We start from the raw sequence: 19,262 nt of genomic DNA, 5'->3' as shown, positions 1-19,262 counted from the left end.
TTCAAGTCAGTGAATAGAACCCTTATCCTCAGAAGTTTCCTCATGCCCCTTTGTGGTCTTTCGTTCCCCATCCTACTCCCCTTCAGCTATTAACCTGCTCCCGTCAGTGTAAACTAGCTTATATACTCTATAGTTTTTAGATCAGTGGAATCATTCAGCATGTACTTTCTTTTTAATCTGTCTTTTACTTAGCACGCATTTTGAGATTCATCCAAGTTGTTATGTGTATCAGTAGTTCTTTTTTTCCTGAGTGATATTTCATTGTGTAGATATAAAACCATCTGTTTATTTGCATCTGTTGGTGGACCTTTGGGGGTTTCCAGCTTTTTCTCTAGCTATATTTGATACTGGTTTTTAAAGTCCATTGTATTTTAAAAAGATGTTTCATATTTTAAATGCCTACACGAAACATGAAAATTAAATATAGTTTTGATATTTTGCTATAACTAGCTTTTCCACCCTGGTATGTAAGTTCTCTTAATCATTGTTCAAAAGTGAACATTCTTAATGTTAGGTAGGCCAATGTTGGAAGAAAAAACTGTTTCAAGTTGGCTGACTAAATGGAATTTTTTATTTCTACTAGTATGACATCTCTCAAAGATATTAATACACTCCCTAGAATATTTTAGACAAAAAATGTAATTAAAATGTCCATTGTGACCAGATTAATGGTTTTGTTTTTCATAATGACAAACATTTTTTCACTGTTTGTCAAACTTTTTTCCCCTTAAGGCTTTTTTAAAAATACAATCTTAAATCCAATTCTGATATATCAGACGGGTAATACAAACTTCTCGGACTGAAGTGAGGAGAGCGATCCAGGCAGCATACTAGTTTAACCTCACCTTACCTGTTTCAAGCCACTCCTGAGGGACTGTCAGTCTTGGAACAGCACTGGAAACTACTGGCTTTAGATGAACTATTTAAGCATAGTTTTATTGTTGATGGCTTTCTTAGTACAACTGTGTACATTTGCAACCAAAGTTCTTGAGCCGTTTACTTACAGTATAGAAAATCAGAGATCAGAAAGGACCTGGAGAAGTCATCTGGTCTAACTTTTCAGATACTTTAGCAGTGGAATGCTATTTTAAAGTAAAAATCTTACATGGAACCCTAAACAGATAAAGTGAGAATGTTGAGGCTGTTTTGATGGGCTCATAAATACAAACTGGGTGCAATGTAAGACATTTGTAGCCTTAAAGTTGACAAATACTTATTAGCTGTTCTGGATCAGACATTACAGTAGGTACAAGAGTTACTGGGGAGCAAAATTAGCATAGCCCCTGCTCATAGAGACCTTACAGTCCAAAGGAGAAGAACAGCCTTACAGAAATGATTAGTTAAATGTGTACAAGTCATGACAAAGAGGAAGTTTATCAGCCTCAACATTCAATTTACTTCTCATTTTAATTGTCTAGAATTAAGAAAATCCTGATTGAAATAAGTTGTTATAAATGACTAAAAAAAAAAATGAGCTCCTCCTGGCCTTCTATGTCCAGACTACATTTGCGTACCACTTGTCCATATACACACTTACATATTTTGTAGATGTGTCTATTACATACATAATTATAATTATAAAATGTTCTAAAGTAGTCATGTATATGTATCATGAAGGTTTTCTATTAAGACAAATTTTTAATTAGAAAAAATGTTTTAAAAATTGGTAATTTGTCATCTTCTATGAGCTATTATAGTATTTTAAAAAATTGAGAGTAATGGTCATTTTTGATAGAAGAAAAAAAAAGCCAACAAGAATACCATTAGTTTTGTAAGTTATATGATGAGTAATGTCCTATAGACCATGCTTTTAAATAGGAAGACATGTAACTTTTCTATTTTTCTAATGTGAGGGATACAAGTCTGCCTGGATTTGTATTCATCTTTCCCTCCTTTCTTGTTCTGCAGTGGAAGTGATCCTTCCCATCTAAGGATAGGCTTTATACCTGCACTTATTTCTTAACCCCTTTCCACTTCAGAAGCCTTAAACTATCAATTACCCTCTCTTTTCTTGTGGATGTTCAGCCTTTTCCCTTTAAGTAGACTCTTCCCATCTGGTTGTGAATATGCTAAGGTCTCTCTCATGTGGAATGGATGGAATAATTAATCCCTCATGCAACACCCATGCTTTTTTCTAGCAATTGTCCTATTATTACCAATTCCCTGCTCCATTCACAGCCATATTTCTCAAAAGAGCTGTCAGTGCCCACTCACTTCTTAATCCATTCTGGCCTCCAGTCCCATTGCTAAGCTGGAACAGTTCAGGCTAAGTTGAGCAGTGACCTCCATTATTGCCAACACCACGGACTTTTTATATGACTCATCATACTTGAAGTTCACTTATAGGTCATCTTCTCATTTCACCTTATGTTCTTTGTATGCTATTTCATGAGCTTCTTTGTTCGGTTATTAGCTATACACTAAAGACTCCAAGTTAAATTGCCTGCCTACATCTGTCATCTGAGCTTCAGACTTAGTTCTCCATCTGCCTTGATATCTCCATCCTGTTCAGACGTTCAGAAACATCTTAAACTTTATGTCCAAAACCCAACTTAACGATTTCCTTGTAGGCTTCTCATAATACCGATATCAAACAAAAATACAGAAAAACATAAAACTAGCTGCTTCTTGATTTTTCTTCCTTGATAAATGTCATTTGCAAGTTTTTGACATGTCCATATCCCTCAGCAATACCCAGTCTATCAGCAGGACATACCTGTTTTCTCTCTCAAGTATTTCTCAAATCCATATATATATTTTATCTCCACTGCCACCATCCTCTTTCAGACTACTGTGATCCTTCACTTGTGTCAGCTGAAAAAGCCTCCTAACTTGTCTTGCCATGGCCTTTCTTACTTTTCGACAGTACATTGAACTAATGTGTCCTTTTTAAAATGCAGATCTTACCGCATATGAGAAGAGTTAGAATTCTCATATGCCTTCAAGGCCCACATAGTCTGTTGCCTTCCAACTTCTTTATCTTTTAACATTATCTCTGTATTTTAGCTAACTTGGCCTTCCCTTAGTTTCTCAAATGCCATTTACTTCTTCCCATCTACCTACCTTTTGACTAGTTGAGCCTGACTTCCAATCTCTGTTTAGTCTTATTACTCTTTGGAGGTGTCTGACTTCTCTTACTGGGTCAGCTTCTTGTTATGTCTTCACAGCACTTCCCACTCATCACATTTATCACAGTTACAGTAGTACCCCCTTAGCTGTGGTTTCCCTTTCTGTGGTTTTAGTTACCTGCTGTCAGCTGTAGTCTAAAAATGTTAAAACTTATTTCTGGAATTTTCCATGTAAGTTTTACATTGTGTGCTGTTTTGAGTAGTGTATCAAAATCTCTCACCTTCCTGCTTCATCTTTCCTGGGACGTGAATCACCCGTTGGTCCGGCGTATCCTGTCTTTTAGTCACTTAGTGGCCATCTCAGTGATCAGATCTATTGTTGGGATGCACAGTGCTTGTGTTCAGGTAACCTTTACTTTACTTAAAAAATTGCTCCAAAGCATAAGAGGAGTGATGTTGGCAGTTCAGATGTGCCAAAGAGAAGCCATAAAGTGCTTCCTTTAAGTGAAAAAATGGGAAGTTCTCAGCCTAGTAAGGTGAGAAAACAAATTGTATGCTGAGGTTGCCAAGATCTATGGTAAGACTGAATCTTCTATCCGTGAAATTGTGAAGAAAAGAGAAATTCATGCTAGTTTTGCTATCGTACCTCAAACTGCAGAAGTTACAGCCACAGTGCGTAAGTGCCTGGTTATGATGGGAAAGGCATTACATTTGTACAAGATATTTTGAAAGAGACCACATTCACATAACTTTTATTACAGTATATTGTTATAATAACTGTAATAAAATAAAACAATTATAACTCTTACTGTACCTAATTTATAAATTAAACTTTATCACAGATATGTATATATGGGTAAAAACATACTATGCGTGGAGTTCAGCTTCAGGCATCCACCAGGGGATTTAGAATGTATTCCCTGTGGATAAGGAAGGGGGCTACTATAAACTTATTACTAGTGTGATTCTTTAATGTTTTCTACTACAAGTATTTTAATGTCTGTATATTTAGCTGTCTGTTTAGTGAAAGCAAGGAAGATTGATCTCTTTGCTCATCACTGATGAAAATGTTTCCCCAGCATGTAGTAGGTGGTCAGTGAGCATTTGGCGAATGAGGGGATGAATCAATGAAACAAAATTGTAGCTGTTTCAGGTAACATTTGTTTTTTAATGTAGTGAGTTCTTTTGAATGCCTTTAATGTATAAATTTTAAGATATGAACATTAATTTAACATTATTAAAATTTTATTTTCCTTGGATAAATATTTTTATCATGGAACTTTAAAAATATTAAGGATCTGTGGTTTCATAGTTGACCACTAGAGTGTGCTGTAACATCAGCGCTCTTAACTGAGAAAAAGTTGTGTGTGCTTTCTTTGGAAATTTAGTTAAAGGCATGTATTGATAGTATGTTTTGGTGTTTGGTAATTAAGTGGAAGTTAATGTTTTAAATAGCTGGGTGCTGTCATCTGATCAGTGAGAAAAAACAGCTTAAGTTTCATTTTTAATTTTGTCATAGAAAATAGGTAATCATAAGAGCTTTTTAAAGGAAATAATAAATATTTCACTTTATCTGTTATGTTTCATTAGGTCATCAAATTATGGGACACTTGAGATATCTCTTGGGTGCATATAAAAGTATAATACACAGGCCTGGCCTTAAATGTGTTTGAAATCTAGTTGGTAAATTTAAATGTGCACATGTGGAAGTTAATTGAAAGAACAGGATTAAAATTACAGTAAAATATGACAGTGTTAATGAAGTCACGAAGCAATATATGACTAAGTGTTGTGTGAGTAGTTCAGAGAAGGAAAAAATGACCAACTGGAGTTGTTGGGAAAAACTTTGTTGAGAAAGAAAGGCTTCTATTAGTTCATAAACACTTCTATTCCACCCCAAATATTTGATCATTATATTTATAGTCATACGAATAGTATTAGAAAAATACTGATTTCATTGGTACACATTTTTGAATATAGGATGGGATTTTTAAAAGAAGAGAGGAGAAAGGGCAGTATTAGAGGAAATAGTGGAAATTAAAGCAAGAAGACAGGAATGCTAATGGTTCTTCAGGGAATCAGGGTGGCAGCGATGTAGGGCTCATCTCAGGAAATTCTTGTTTTAATTGTAGAAAATGTGATTTTTTCTTTTCCCCCAAGACTAGAGAAACCCAAGAGTGGCATTGTTACTGATGTGAAAAGAAGGGTTTTTGGCATTTCTGTTTGTTTATTGTTACTTCTGTGTTCTTTTTCATTCTAATGTGTTTTCTTTCATTTTCTTTTCACTTAAGTACCCCCGATATAATTCCGGGCAGAAAATAAGATTTTGTGTTTCTAATTAGTAGGAAAAACTGCCTGTGAGACAAAAATCATTATATCAACTCTAATCTTATATAAAATACAAAATTATTTTTAAAAAGTAGTAACCTGTATGAGCAAAAAGTAATTTAGTTGTTCTCTTAAAGTCTGACTTCGGCAAGATTAATGTTCTTCAGTTTGAACAAACTCTTTGAAAGATTTTAGCCAGCCCTTTTATGTTGTTTCTGTTTTCAGAAAGCTAACTTTCATACAGATTATCTATTGAGATGTCTATTTCTGTGTTGCAAATACCTAAAGCCTAATAATGCTGATATTTATCATCTGAAAGCTTACAGTGTTTTTTATATTTAATTATAGTTTTGTTTTATTTAACAGTTTTGCTTCATTCTAAGATGAGATTTTGAGAGATTTCAAGTTGTTTGAGTAAATTTATAATTAATGAGACTATCCACTGGAAAATCATCAGGGGAAAGAATTCTAGCATTATAATCTTATCGAACAGTTTCAATTTAATGCTGACAGTAGCCCTCTGTGAACCTTTCTGAAATGAGAACAGTAACACCTATCATATAGGTTTATTACAAGGCATATATCAGATAATTTATATGAAAGTACTTTATAAATTATAAAATGTTACATAGATAACATAAGCTGTGACTGCTTAACTTTGCTTCAACAGGCCTATACAAGATACTTTAGTCCTTATATTCAGTTCTGTTGACATATTTTCAAAGATAAGAGTTTGTAGTTGCTGCTTCTTATTTATTAATAATTGGTTCTCCATCATTTTTACCTTTCTTTGAAAGTGTCGAAACACTTAGCTGATCCCTAGACACCAGGACGATTTTTGAGCTCCAGTTAAGTCATGATCTGCCATTGCTACGCTATGTTATACCTGTCCTAGAGTTTCTGCTCTCTAGCCTTGACTGACTTACGGATCTTTCAAGGGACTTAACCAAGGGGATTTGCATTTAGTCTGGCTAATGTAGTTATCCTGTTCCATTATTTATTTTACACTCATTCTAGTTTAGATTCTCATCATCTCACCACATGCTTATCCCAGCAGCTTTCTAGCTCACCTCCTTGGTCTCATTTTCCTTCTGGCCACAAGTCTTCTTAGACTTCTCTTATTTTTTGGATGCCATAGGTTCTTAGTTTAATGAAGTCTTATGACTTGAAACCTGCTGGATACCTGACCTAATAACTATACCTATTTTCATTTCATTTTTTATTTCAGTACCTGCATCTAGAAGAAAGAAGTTACCAGTAATTCAAAAGAATAAAGAACTTAAACAAACAAGCAAAAAAACCCTCTGCTTTTATTCTGTCCCATACTTAAAATCCTTCGGCTTTTCTGCTTCACTTATTTATTCTCTAGTTACTATTTTCACAAACAACTATGTTCCAGGTGGCTGCTGGACATTGATATACAAAGATGAAAGAAACAGTTCTGTGCCTTGAGAGACTAATCTAGCAGTTAAGACAGACATGTAAAGAACAAGAGCACCACGTGTGAGGTTCTAGAATAGTCGTCAAAATGCTGTGGTGGAGAGAGAAGGGGATCCTTGAGCCAGTCCTTAGAGAATGAAGCACACTTGTAGTGGACTGTATTCCAGACCACCAGGAATAGTAGAAATAAAGGTATCTTTGTGATAACGGAAAATACAGTGTACTTTTGTAAAAGTAAAAAGGCCTGGATTTGAGTTCTGTCTCTGTCATTTAGCCAAGTTGTGAATCAGGCAAATTCTCTAATATTCTTTGAGTATTAATTTCCTAATCAGTATAATGGAAACAATACATGTTTTCTTCACAGAATATTGCAAACATTAAATGAGATAATGTGTATAAAAATGCTCTTAGTGAGTTTGTTTGCCCATATCAGGACTCAACATTTTAGTTCTTAGTGCATTTTGTACTGTTAATCCAGTCATTTCGTTTATTGAGAAGAACCTACCTTTACCTAAGCCATCAAAATCTTTAACAGTTCTGTGTATTTGTACAATCAAAACCTTATCTCACATGCCACTGTCCTCAGCTTTAATGTCATTTCCTCAGTGAAATTAGCAGCATATACTCTCCTTCATCTGGTGTTAATTTCTCCTGTGAATCAGTAGTACTTTGTATATATATTTTTATAAATATATCAATTATATAATCTCATGTTGTTTTATCATTGCCTAAGTACCTTTTTAAATCTCTCTTACCATTTTTTTGAGTGGAGGGGACTGAGTTTTAATCAGCCTGTTATTCAGTACCATAGTGTTGGCACATATTCAATAAATGCACATAAGTGAATCAAAAAGTCAATATTTTACGTCCTGTTTGTTCACTTTCCGTTGTTAAACCTAGCAAGACCTAAATTCCCTCATAGCTGAAAGAGGGCATTGGGTTAATCTAAGTAATTTCTAGGTATCTTTCTAAGCCTAGAATTCCACAAGTAGGCCAATCCATATAGTTCCTTTGTTAATTCTTCTCCTTACAGGAATGCTTCTTACCCCTACCACCTCTCCCCACCAGCCCCCCGCCCTCAATCCTATAGCCCTTTTATCATCTTCTCAATGAGGCCCTCTCAAAAGACCAAAATTCTTTTCTGTTGTATATTATGTCATTTTATATGTTATTTTCTCATGTAGTTTGTGAGTTAGGAGACAGACTGTGTCTTGAATTTTGGTCCTGTTGATAATCCTGAGAGTATCAAAATATTTACTGTATTTAAATCCCTTACAAATTTATATATTAATCACTCACAAAATTTGGCTGCTAATTACCTGGTTTCTCTGTATTTTGAAACTCGGTGCTAATTTGTCACTTTATTCATAAAATAGTACTAATGTAAAACATTCTTCACAAAGTTGGCTGTATTTCCTAATATATGTTGATTACAGTAAATGGCTTTATGAATATTATTAGGGAAAAAAGGACCATTCTTGCAAGATCTTCCCCCATGGTATTTTATACACAAGATTTTAAGGCTACCTACAGATTTTTTTGTTCACTTATAGTTTTAAAGGTAAGTTTGACTGCATATATTAACTTGTTTCCTGAGTTAGGGCCTTGGCAACTCCTCCTCTGTATTTCTATTAATAAGCAGGTTTACTGATGTTACCAGGGGCTTTAATCTCCAGTTTTGCTATTTGTCTTGCAGATGCTCTACTCATGGTACCCCAGGACCAGAAGGCAACCATATTTCGGATGTGCCACTTGTAGACAGTCCCAAGTAAGTTTCATTGATTGGCTCTGGGACCTCCAAAGCTAGACTGCTGCTTAGCACAGAGAGAGAATATTAAGAAATTGGGAATGATATTGAATAGAGTGAGCTGAATACTCTTCTCTGTCTAGCTTGAGTTAACTTTGTTTAGTTATATTGCTTCACTGCATTACACTTTTTGGTGTTTCCAAAGTTCTCTTTACAGCAGTGATCAAATAAAACATCGTTCTCCTTGTTTCTGTTTCGCACCACGTCGTTCTATAAATGGAATGCAAAAGCTTCCAGGTCCCCTTATGTCGTGGGTCACAAGAAAAAAACGTAACACTGTTAAAGAGTATTTCAGAGGAGATACTGTGTGCAAAAATTTATGAAGGTCAATGAAAACTCATCATTACTGTCCTTTCAGCCCCTGGCTGTCGTCTTCACTGACTGCTCCTTCCGTGGTGGCTCCAGTCACTTTTGCATCTATTGTAGAAGAAGAACTACAACAGGAAGCAGCTCTTATCAGAAGTCGGGAAAAACCCTTGGCTTTGATTCAGGTAAATAACATGCCTAAACTTAGGGTAGGAACTGTACTGCTTTGCATAGGTGCACATATTTGTCACATTAAAATGTGAATACAGTGTAAAACAAAAACTGAAGCACTCAGCAAGTATTAATTGAAAGTATTCAGGATAATTAATTTAGAACTAATAAATAATGCTAAATATTTTTTGCACTGGTGTTGCTTTGGACTGTTCTAGTTTTTAAAAGTGATCAGTAGAGAACTTGGCATTACCTAGCTGTACATCTAGCTTCTGTACCAGTAAGAGTTCTTAGGTTGTAGGCAACAGACACCAACTTAGGCGAACTTAGGGGCTAACTGGAGAGATGCTGAGCTGAAAAAGCAGAGAGCCAGGCTTAGAAACGTGAGACTCACAGTGAAAACTCGTACAGTAATAGAAAGCACCTCACACAACGAGCTGTTGGAATAAATGGATTTGAATAACTATTTTCAGTTTCTTTTTCCTTCTGCTCAAGATTAAAATTCAAAGGAAGGTAGGGTATCTGATTATTCTAGCTCAGGCCACAGCCCTTTTCCTTACCAAGGGGCTAGCGGGACTGTCTAGTTTAACTCCGCTGTATCGTATGCATAGAAAATGGTAGTTCCACAGCAGGAAACTGGAAAGCTAACACAACCCTGCTTAGCTTATAATTAAAAAAAGTAAAGGAAGTTTCCTTCCCCTTCCGCCTTTCCAGATTGAGGAGCGCGCGATACAGGATTTACTGGTTTTCTATGAGGCGTTTGGCAACCCTGATGAGTTCGTCGTCGTTGAGAGGACACCGCAGGGACCACTGGCGGTGCCCATGTGGAATAAGCATGGGTGCTAGTTCACCATGGAGTTGAGATACATTTTTCATGAATTGTGATTGTTACAAAGAAATGCTGTGGAAAAAATGTTCTTACAAATTTGGTAACAGATCATTCTAGGTAGAGTAAGAAAGAATCTAATTTCTTTACTGCAGTTTAAGCATATAATGTTTGTATGATTACAAAGAAATTCCTCAGAATTGTGATCTTAGTAACTTTTTATGTAAAAGTGTGTGAGGAAAAACTTACTAGGTTGAGTTTAATAGAATTATTTCTTCTAAATAATCTTAAAAGGAAAACATGAGTGATTGCAGTGTAAAATTTAAGAGTGATGCAGTTAAAAATAACTTTCCATTTGAGAATGTGGGATAAATAATTTAGAAGATTTTTGCCAAATATCTGTTGTCGCTCTTCTTTTTTTTAATGGGACACTGATGAGCTTACAGTAGAAGCATCGATTACTTCTGATGCATTATGGCCAGCATTGTGTGTTTGCTATAGTAGTTATGTCTCCATTTGAGTCTTTTCATCAGGCTATGAACAGAATTCTAAGTCTGTTTAAAGCTTGAATGCCATATTTCAGTTTGAACAGCACATTCTCCATTTTGCATTAAACTATGGAATATGGTGGAAAGGAAATAAGAACACTTTTCTGAACAGCCTATTCCAAGATGATAGTTCTTCTATAAGACTTGGAGTTATTGTGGGGAGAGGAGGCCTTATAAAAGCCAAATTGTGAGAGAATCATTTTGTCAAAGTGTTAAAACTTTTTAAAATAAATGCTTAATTATACATACAAGAATTGAATAGTCTGGAAGAAGACTGGTGTATACCTTTACAATGTTACATAATCAGAAATTCCCTGAACCTGGGTTGTATGAATAGACATAGACATTGTTTTCTTTACAGTGTGCTGTTTGGGTTGTTTTTGAGTGGTTCAGTTTTGTTTTTTTTAATTGTTAAGCCTGTGCTCCTAGTACATGGACAGATTGGGAAGGTTAATGTTGTAGTTTCTGGGACATAATAAGCCTAGGAGAACATACAGGCAAATCACTGCTATAATTAGGATAATGGAAATACGGCTGAAACTAACTCAACACTTGAGCTTTAGCTCCACCCAAGAGCAGCAAACTTGTAAGCAAATGTGCAATAAAAAATCATTTTGACCCATTTCGCTGCTGGTGTGTGTGTGTGTTATCTTGTGCTATGCTGACATCTGTTATAGGAGGAATTACTAATGATTCCTCCTGATATCATATGTTGTAGCCAGTATTTGTTGAAGTTGATGGTTCTGTCCATTCCTTAACTGCTTAAAAAAGGGCAGTTTTCCTAAAATGCACGTGTGAAAACTTTTATATTATGTGTGTTTGAGTAAATTGAGAAGCAGTGAATTTTGTACTGTTTTATTGATGTTGCTGTGGCGAGGGGGAGTGGGCTTTAGGTCTTTACAAGCCTCATTCAGAGCACTGAATGACTTTTACATACTGGGCTATTATATAAAATTTCCTTTGAAAAAATTTTTTCTTTTTCTAGTAAAATGAAAGGTAAGCACCACTATAAACTATAATTTATAAATGATCCCATGAAGATAGCAGCCTGACACACTGTGACCAAAAAGCCCAGGAAAGTGATGGGTTTTTTCCTAACATTATTCTGGCCTACAATAATTAATTAATCTTTGATCCCATAACTTCAAGACTTAATAGAATCCAGAAATGGGTAATTTAAGGGATCAGTGGGACAGAGAGGTTTTCAAGATTGACCAAAACAATGACAGAACTCCTTAGCCTGGAAAGGTGATGGTTAGATGGGGAAGTGGGCATGCGGGCAGAGATGTCAGAGCAAATATGCTTAGATTTGCAAAATCGAGAAGTCTACCATTCAAGTCAAGTCACATTTGCCAACAAAATACTAGGATTCAGAACTTCCTGTTAAATTCTAAAGACGTAGCTTTTAAAATAAATTTAAGACAATTCTGCTTTATAGAGAAACAACATCAGATTCAGTCAGTTGAGAAAGATACTGCTAATTATTATCTGGGTTGGTTATAACTCCTTTGGAGGCTGGGATGTATTTTTTGGTTTGTTTATGAGGGTTGATATCTGATTCATAAAATTTTCAATCTGAAGAAGTCTAATAGATTAACCTTGTATGTTCTCTTTAGTTTATAAACTGACGAAAGTGAGTGAACTCAAGAGGAAGTAATTAATGAGAATGAAGTCTTCTGTCTTTTCAGTCTGGTTCCCCTACAACTACAGGAGACTGCCTCTTAGAAACTGCTAGTTGTCTATAGCAGTTCAGCCAAGACAAAGAAAACAGTAAAAAGCACTTAGTAAAAAAAATAAATGGAACCCAGAAGCTCCCAGAATTGGCAGTATAAGATGTTTTCAGAATAAACTACAACAAATTTCCACCAAGGAAGCTGAGAACAAGTGACCCAAGATATTCACGGTAATGTTTATGTATCTTTTTTGCAGGAGATGATGCGGAATCATGTAAGATGCCACAGCAACCGGTCTTTCCTGCACACATCACCATCAAAGTCTATCTTAGACCCCGTATACATACTTAATTTTCTTAGATGTCCCTAGTCGGCTGCTTTCTTGCCATCCTCAAAGTCTCTGATCTTTTTTATTTTCTCTTAGCTCAATTCCTTATCTCTTATTTCTCTTATCTGTCATTGTCACAAGTCTGAGTTCAGGCTGAACTTTTGGATTCTTCTTTGTGTCCCTCCCCACTTTGCCCCCACATTTACTGTCCAACTCCTGTCAATTCTGTCACTATAATATCTTTTATTTAATTCTTTCCATTTCATTCTAATCATTATTACTATAGTAGTAGTTACTGTAATTACTATAGTAATATAAATAGGTAGTATAAATAATTACTAGAGTAATAGTAATACTTATATGTCCTTAATCTCTCAAACTTTTTAGTGTCAGGACCCGTTTATACAGATTAAAATTATTGAGGGCCCTGAAGAGCTTTTGTTTATACTGATTATATCTAGTCATATTAATGTATTCCAAATTAGAATAAACTTTAAACATTCAATTCACTTAAAAATCATAAACCAACACTAACATAAATGACATTTTTAATGAAAATGTAACTTTTACAAAATAAGAATGGTCTTGTTTTATATTTTCATATATAAAAATACATAACAGTATTTTAGATTTAGATCTTTACTGCCAGGTTTAATAGAGAACTCCTAAGATTCTCATCTGCTTCTGCATGTAATCTGTTGTGATAACATATGTCCGGAAAACATGACTGAGATTGAAAAACGCAAATAACTTGTTATGAAAATAGTGTCCATCTCTCCAGCTCCTGAAAGGCTGAGGAAGTGGTTGAGAACCACTTGACTGCTGAGCTCTGTAACTGCTACCCCATTCTCCCTCTCCTTGGTTAAAGATGTTAAACTCCTTAATCTCAAGCTAATACCCCCGAAGCATACATCTTGTCTCTCTCCCGCTCTGAAAATTTAAGTTACTCCCTCTATACTTCAAGTAAGTTCATACTTCCTCAGCTTCGCCTTCAAGCGAAAAAAAATTTTTTTGGATCTATACATGTAGTGATTGAGCCAAATCTGACCTGATGATTCTCCCAAATGGGCTTCAAGCTTTGCTCATGCAGATCTCTACCTCAATGTTTCTTTCTCCTCACCTGTTGAAATTGTACCCATTTATGATGAAGGCAACCCCAGTTCTATTTCCTTTATAAAGTTTTTCTTGGCTTTTTTCTTCTCATATGTCCTCAAAAATAAAATAAAGACAGTAGCATTCATGGATCAATTATGCTCCCATTTCCTCTTAACACTTTATTCCTTTTAGGGAACTTGTCATACTCTGCTACATTTTTCTGTTAGCCTTTATCTTTTACTAAATCATTTATATTTTTGAAGGCATAGACTAGGCATTCTTTTCTTTCTTATGTGTTTAAATCTTTTACATCTTGAACCATAACACAAAACAGATTAAGTGCACAAGACAAAAATGTTTAGTTCAGTAATTTACTAGTAAGAAGTGGACCACTAATAGCACCCTGGAACGAGGTGCTGGATTTGACTGCTAATATTTCATGCAAGATTTTTTGCTTCTGTAATTCATGATACTGGTCTGTGGTTTTCTTTCCTCTTGCTGTCTTTCTCTAGCTTTGGAATCAATTTAATAATGGCTTTATACCATACCAAAGCAATCTACAGATTTAATGTGATCCCTATCAAATTACCCAGGACATTTTTCACAGAACTAGGACGAATAATCCTAAAATTTATGTAGAATCACAGAAGACCTAGAACTGCCAAAGCAACACTGAAAAAAAAGAATGAAGCTGGAGGCATAACCCTTTCAGGCTTCAGATAATACTACAAAGCTTCAGTAATTAAAACAGCATGGTATTGGCACAAAAACAGACATATGGATCAATGGAGCAGAATAAAGAGCCCAGAAATAAGCCCAGACACCTACTGTCAGTTAATCTTCGACAAAGGAGGAAAGACTATACGATGGAGAAAAGACAGTCTTTTTGGCAAATGGTGTTGGGAGAACTAGATTGCTGCATGTAAATTAATGAAGTTAGAACACTCCCTCACACCATACACTTAAATACTTAAACATATAAGATAGGACATGATAAGCCTCCTAGAAGAAAACATAGGCAAAACATTATCTGACAAATCTTAGCAATATTCTCCTAGGGCAGTCTACCCAGGCAATAGGAATAAAAGCAAGAATAAACAAATGGGACCTAACTAAACTTACAAGCTTTTGCACAGCAAAGGAAACCATAAACAAAAAGACAACCTACAGAATGGGAGAAAATATTTTCAAATGACAGGACTGACAGGAGCCTAAGTTCCAGAATATAGAAACAGCTCATACAACTCAATAACAAAAAGACTAACAACCCAAGCAAAAAAATGGGCAAAAGACCCTAAACAGACATTTCTCCAGTGAAGACATACAGATGACCATCAGGCACATGAAAAGATGCTCAATATTGCCAATTATCAGAGAAATGCAAATCAAAACTACATTGAGATATCACCTCATACCAGTCAGAATGGCCATCATTCAAAAGTCCACAAATGATAAATGCTGGAGAAGGTTTAGAGAAAAGAGAACCCTCCTCCTCTGCTGGGAATGTAATTTTGTGCAGCCACTGTGGAAAACAGTATGGAGGTTCCTTAAAACACTAAAAATAGAGTTACCATATGATCTAGCAATCCCACTCCTAGGCATATACCCAGAGAAAACTAATTCAAAAAGATACATGTACCCCAATGTTCACAGCAACACCATTTCCAATAGCCAAGACAAAGAAGCAACCTAAATGTCCCACAGATGACTGGATAAAGAAGTTGTGCTGTATATATACAATGGACTACTCAGCCATAAAAAAGAAGGAAATAATGCTATTTGCAGTAACATGGATGGACCTAGAGATTATCACACTAAGTGAAGTAAGTCAGAGAAAGACAAATATCATATATCACTTATATGTGGAATCTTTAAAAAAATGACACAAATGAACTTTTTTTTACAAAACAGAAAGACTCAGAAAACAAACTTACAGCTACCAAAGGGGAAATTGGGTGGGGTGGGGGGGAATAAATTAGGAGTTTGAGATTAGCAGATACAACATACTGTATATAAAATAAATAGACAGGGTCCTACTGTATAGCATAGGGGACTATATTCAATAGCTTGTAAATAACCTATAATGAAAAAGACTAGGAAAAATACATATAAGTGAATCACTATACTGTACACTAAAAACTAACAGCATTGTAAATCAACTATACAAAAAAAGAATGGCCTCAGAATGAATTGAGAAGTAGTCTCTCTTCTGTTTTCTGGAAATGTTTATAAAGATTGACATTATTTATTTAAATGTTTGATTGAATTAATCAAGGAAACCATCTGAGTATGGGCTTTTCTTTGTGGGATAATTTTTAATTACTAATTCAATTACTTTCTCTTTACATGTTACAGGTCTGTTAAGATTTTCTATATCTTGAGTCATTTTCAATTATTTATGTCTCTAGGAATTTTTCCAGTTCATCTAAATTGTCTGGTTTGTTGGCATAAAGTTGTTCACAGCATTTCCATCTAATCCTTTCAATTTTTGTAAGGTTGGTGGTGAGGTCCCCACTTTCATTCTTGATTTTAGTAGTCTGTTTCTCCTTTTTTCCCCTTGATCATATCCACTTTATTGTTCCAGAGAACCAACTTTGGGGTTTCCGTTGATCTTTTCTCTATTTGTCTTTTTCCCATTTGTTTTAACCCTGATCTTTATTATTTCCTTTTTTTCTCCTTGCTTTAGCTTTAATTTGCTGTTCTTTTTCTAGATGTTTAAGCTTTAATTATTGACTTAAGATCTTCTTTCCAAATACTAGGCATTTAAAGCTGTAAATTTACCAGTAAGCACTTTTTTAGCTGCATTCCCTAAGTTGTTACATGTTGTACTTTCATTTTCATTCAGTTCAAAATATTTAAAAATTTCTTTTTGATTTCCTGTTTGAACCAGGGATTACTCTAAAGTTGTATTATTTAATTTCAAAATATTTGGGAATTTTCCCCAATATCCTTTTGTTGTTGATTTCTAATTTAATTTTATTAAATTTGGAGAACTTATTTTGTATTGTTTCAAGTAATTTTAAATGTATTAAGACATCTTTTATCTAATATATGGTCTATCCTAGAGAAAGTTTTATTGTATTCAAGAGAAGAATATGACTGAATTGACATCAACCCCTTATGAAATGGTAGCTTACAGGACTTTGTATGTTTCCTATGTTGAGGATACAAATTTGTTACCTCAATAAAGAACAAGAATAGATGCTGAAGAGCAAAAGGGGTGAACCATGCTGGATACCGTCTATTGGCACCTCAGATCCGTTCTGTTCTTCTCCCCATTATATCTTTTGAGGTTGAACTCTTAGGACTTCATCAACCAGCTCATTTTTCCTCTGGCTTCTGGTTACGTTAGCCAGTTGGGAGCACTAGCATAATAGCATACAGACTGGAGGAGAGTAAGAAGCTCCCCCTGCAAACACACATCACCACCTCCATGGTGTTGCTATGAGCTACACTCCTCACAGGAAGGTCACAGCTCCTATCAGGCAGCTCACTTTCCGCACAGCACCCTGTCTGCAGATGCTGGTCAATGTTGCTTTCCTTCACCCATTCAGATCTAGGAATGGCAGGAGATTTTCCATTGTTTCTAACCCAGGTTACTGCATTATCCGTTGTAGTTTCCCTACATCCTGTCCCACACTTCACCCAATTTGCCTAAGTTGAGAGTGCTGTCTGTTTCCTGCTGGGACTAATTGATTCAGAGATGATCCAAGTAATGATGAAAGGTGAGAGAATGTAGAGGTTTTATTTCAAGGATATTTTATATAGAAGTTTGGCAGTTAACAGGTAGATGAATGAGACAGAAATGGTAGATGGGGCACTTGTTTTGTGTTTTAAAAAATGGAAGTCTATGCATCAAGAAAGCAAGTGAGAATTCAGTGTGTATAGAAAGAGACTGGAGTTGCTGGGAAAAGAAGAAATAACTGCAAAATGAGGATGAAGATGGAATCGAGTACAAAGTAAAACTTGTTGGAAAGAAGAACAAGTACTATTTATTTCTCTCAAATTATGGGAAAGGAATTGAGGCTAATCATAGATCAGTGGCTCTCAGTTAGTTCTCCACATTAACATCAGCATCACTGGGAACTTATGAGAAATGGTAATTACTGAGCTTCACTCCAGTTCTATGGAATCCAAAATGCAGGGAGTGGATCCAAAAATCAATGTTTTAACAAGCCCTCCAGGTGATTCTGATGCATGCTGAAGTTTAAAAACCGCATCACTGAAGACAGATACTATGAGGTGAAAGAAAAGTGGAGATACATGCCTAGGCTTGATAATCTAGGCAGAATTACTGTCCATACTGCAGTAAAGGTTTGTAATTGGAAGAGAGTGGAAATCACTTGCTATATAAATTTAAAAGCCTTAGATTTTGTTTATTACCAAATGAGGGGGCTTTCCTTAGTTGATAACAAAAGGGGGATATTTGTAAATTGCTTACTTTTAAAAAAAATTTAAATATTTAGTAGGCTTAAAATTTTCTTCAGAAATTTCCTTAGGTGCCCTAAAATCCACTAGTTCTAATTATACTTGCTATTAAGAAAACCATTTTTTTCCATAGAGCATCCAGACAGAAAATGTTTGGAAACACTGGGCTTAAAAGACATGTTAGACTAGATTGAATTAACAGATACATACAGAGCATTCCATCTAAAAGCAACAGGATATATATTCTTCAAGTGCACATGGAACATTCTCCAGGATAGATCATATGTTAGGCTACAGAGCAAGCCCTAATAAATTTAAGAAGACAGAAATCATATCAAGCATCTTTTCCAACCATATTAGTATGAAATAATAATTCAACTACAAGAAGAAACTGGGACATTCATAAATATATGGATATTAAGCAACATGCTACTGAATAACAAATGGATCAAAGAAGAAATTAAAGTAAAAAAGGTGCTTGAGAAAAATGAACACAGAAATACACTAAAACTTATGTAAAGCAACAAAAGCAGTTCTAAAAAGGAAGTTTATAACAATAAATGCCTACATCAAGAAACAAACATCTCAGTCCAACTTTACACCTCAAAAACACTAAAAAGAAAGAAAGAAAGAAAAAGGGGCAACAAAGTCCAAAGTTAGCAGAAAGAAGGAAATAAAGATTAGAGTGGAAATAAATTAGAGACTTAAAAGACAATTTAAAAAATCAATGAAACTAAGCTGTTCATATACACACACACACACACACACATATGTATATGTGTATATATACACACAAACAAAATTGGCAAACCTTTAGGTAGACTTACTCCCCAAGAAAAAAGATAACTCAAAACAAAATCAAAAGTGAAAGAGGGGACGTTACATCTGATACCACAGAAATAGGAAGGATAATAAGAGATTACTGTGAACATTTATATGCCAACAAACTGGACAACCTAGACAAAATGAATAAATCCCTAGACACATACAACCTACCAAGAATGAATCATGGAGAAATGGAAAACCTGAATAGGCCAATAACTAGTAAGTAGATTGGATCAGTAATCAGAGACCTCCCAACACACAAAAGTCCAGGAACAGGGGGCTTCACTGGTGAATTCTACCAAACATTTAAGGAGAATTAATACCAATCATCAAACCCTCAGCATATAGAAGAGAAGGGAACACTTCCAACTCATTTTACAAGGCCAGCATTACTCTGATACCACAACCAGGCAAGGATG

The 19,262-nt window shown here is 35.2% G+C and overlaps 1 protein-coding gene across 2 annotated transcripts in view; it reads left to right on the top strand.

Moving 5' to 3' along the window:
* IBTK (inhibitor of Bruton tyrosine kinase) overlaps positions 1-11,120 on the top strand; it is an 81,182-nt gene extending 70,062 nt beyond the window's left edge. For both annotated transcript variants that reach the window (XM_032484514.1, XM_032484513.1), the window contains exons 27-29: positions 8,533-8,604; positions 9,002-9,134; positions 9,835-11,120. In XM_032484514.1, coding sequence (XP_032340405.1) covers positions 8,533-8,604; positions 9,002-9,134; positions 9,835-9,966 — 337 coding nt within the window. In that variant the 3' untranslated portion in view covers positions 9,967-11,120. The remainder of the gene's footprint in view (positions 1-8,532; positions 8,605-9,001; positions 9,135-9,834) is intronic.
* The last annotated feature ends 8,142 nt before the right edge of the window (positions 11,121-19,262 follow it).

Source organism: Camelus ferus, chromosome 8, assembly GCF_009834535.1.
Source record: "Camelus ferus isolate YT-003-E chromosome 8, BCGSAC_Cfer_1.0, whole genome shotgun sequence".
Taxonomy (NCBI): Eukaryota; Metazoa; Chordata; class Mammalia; order Artiodactyla; family Camelidae; genus Camelus; species Camelus ferus.
Note: the sequence above shows the minus strand (reverse complement) of the source record. Positions and strands in the feature narration are given on the sequence as shown.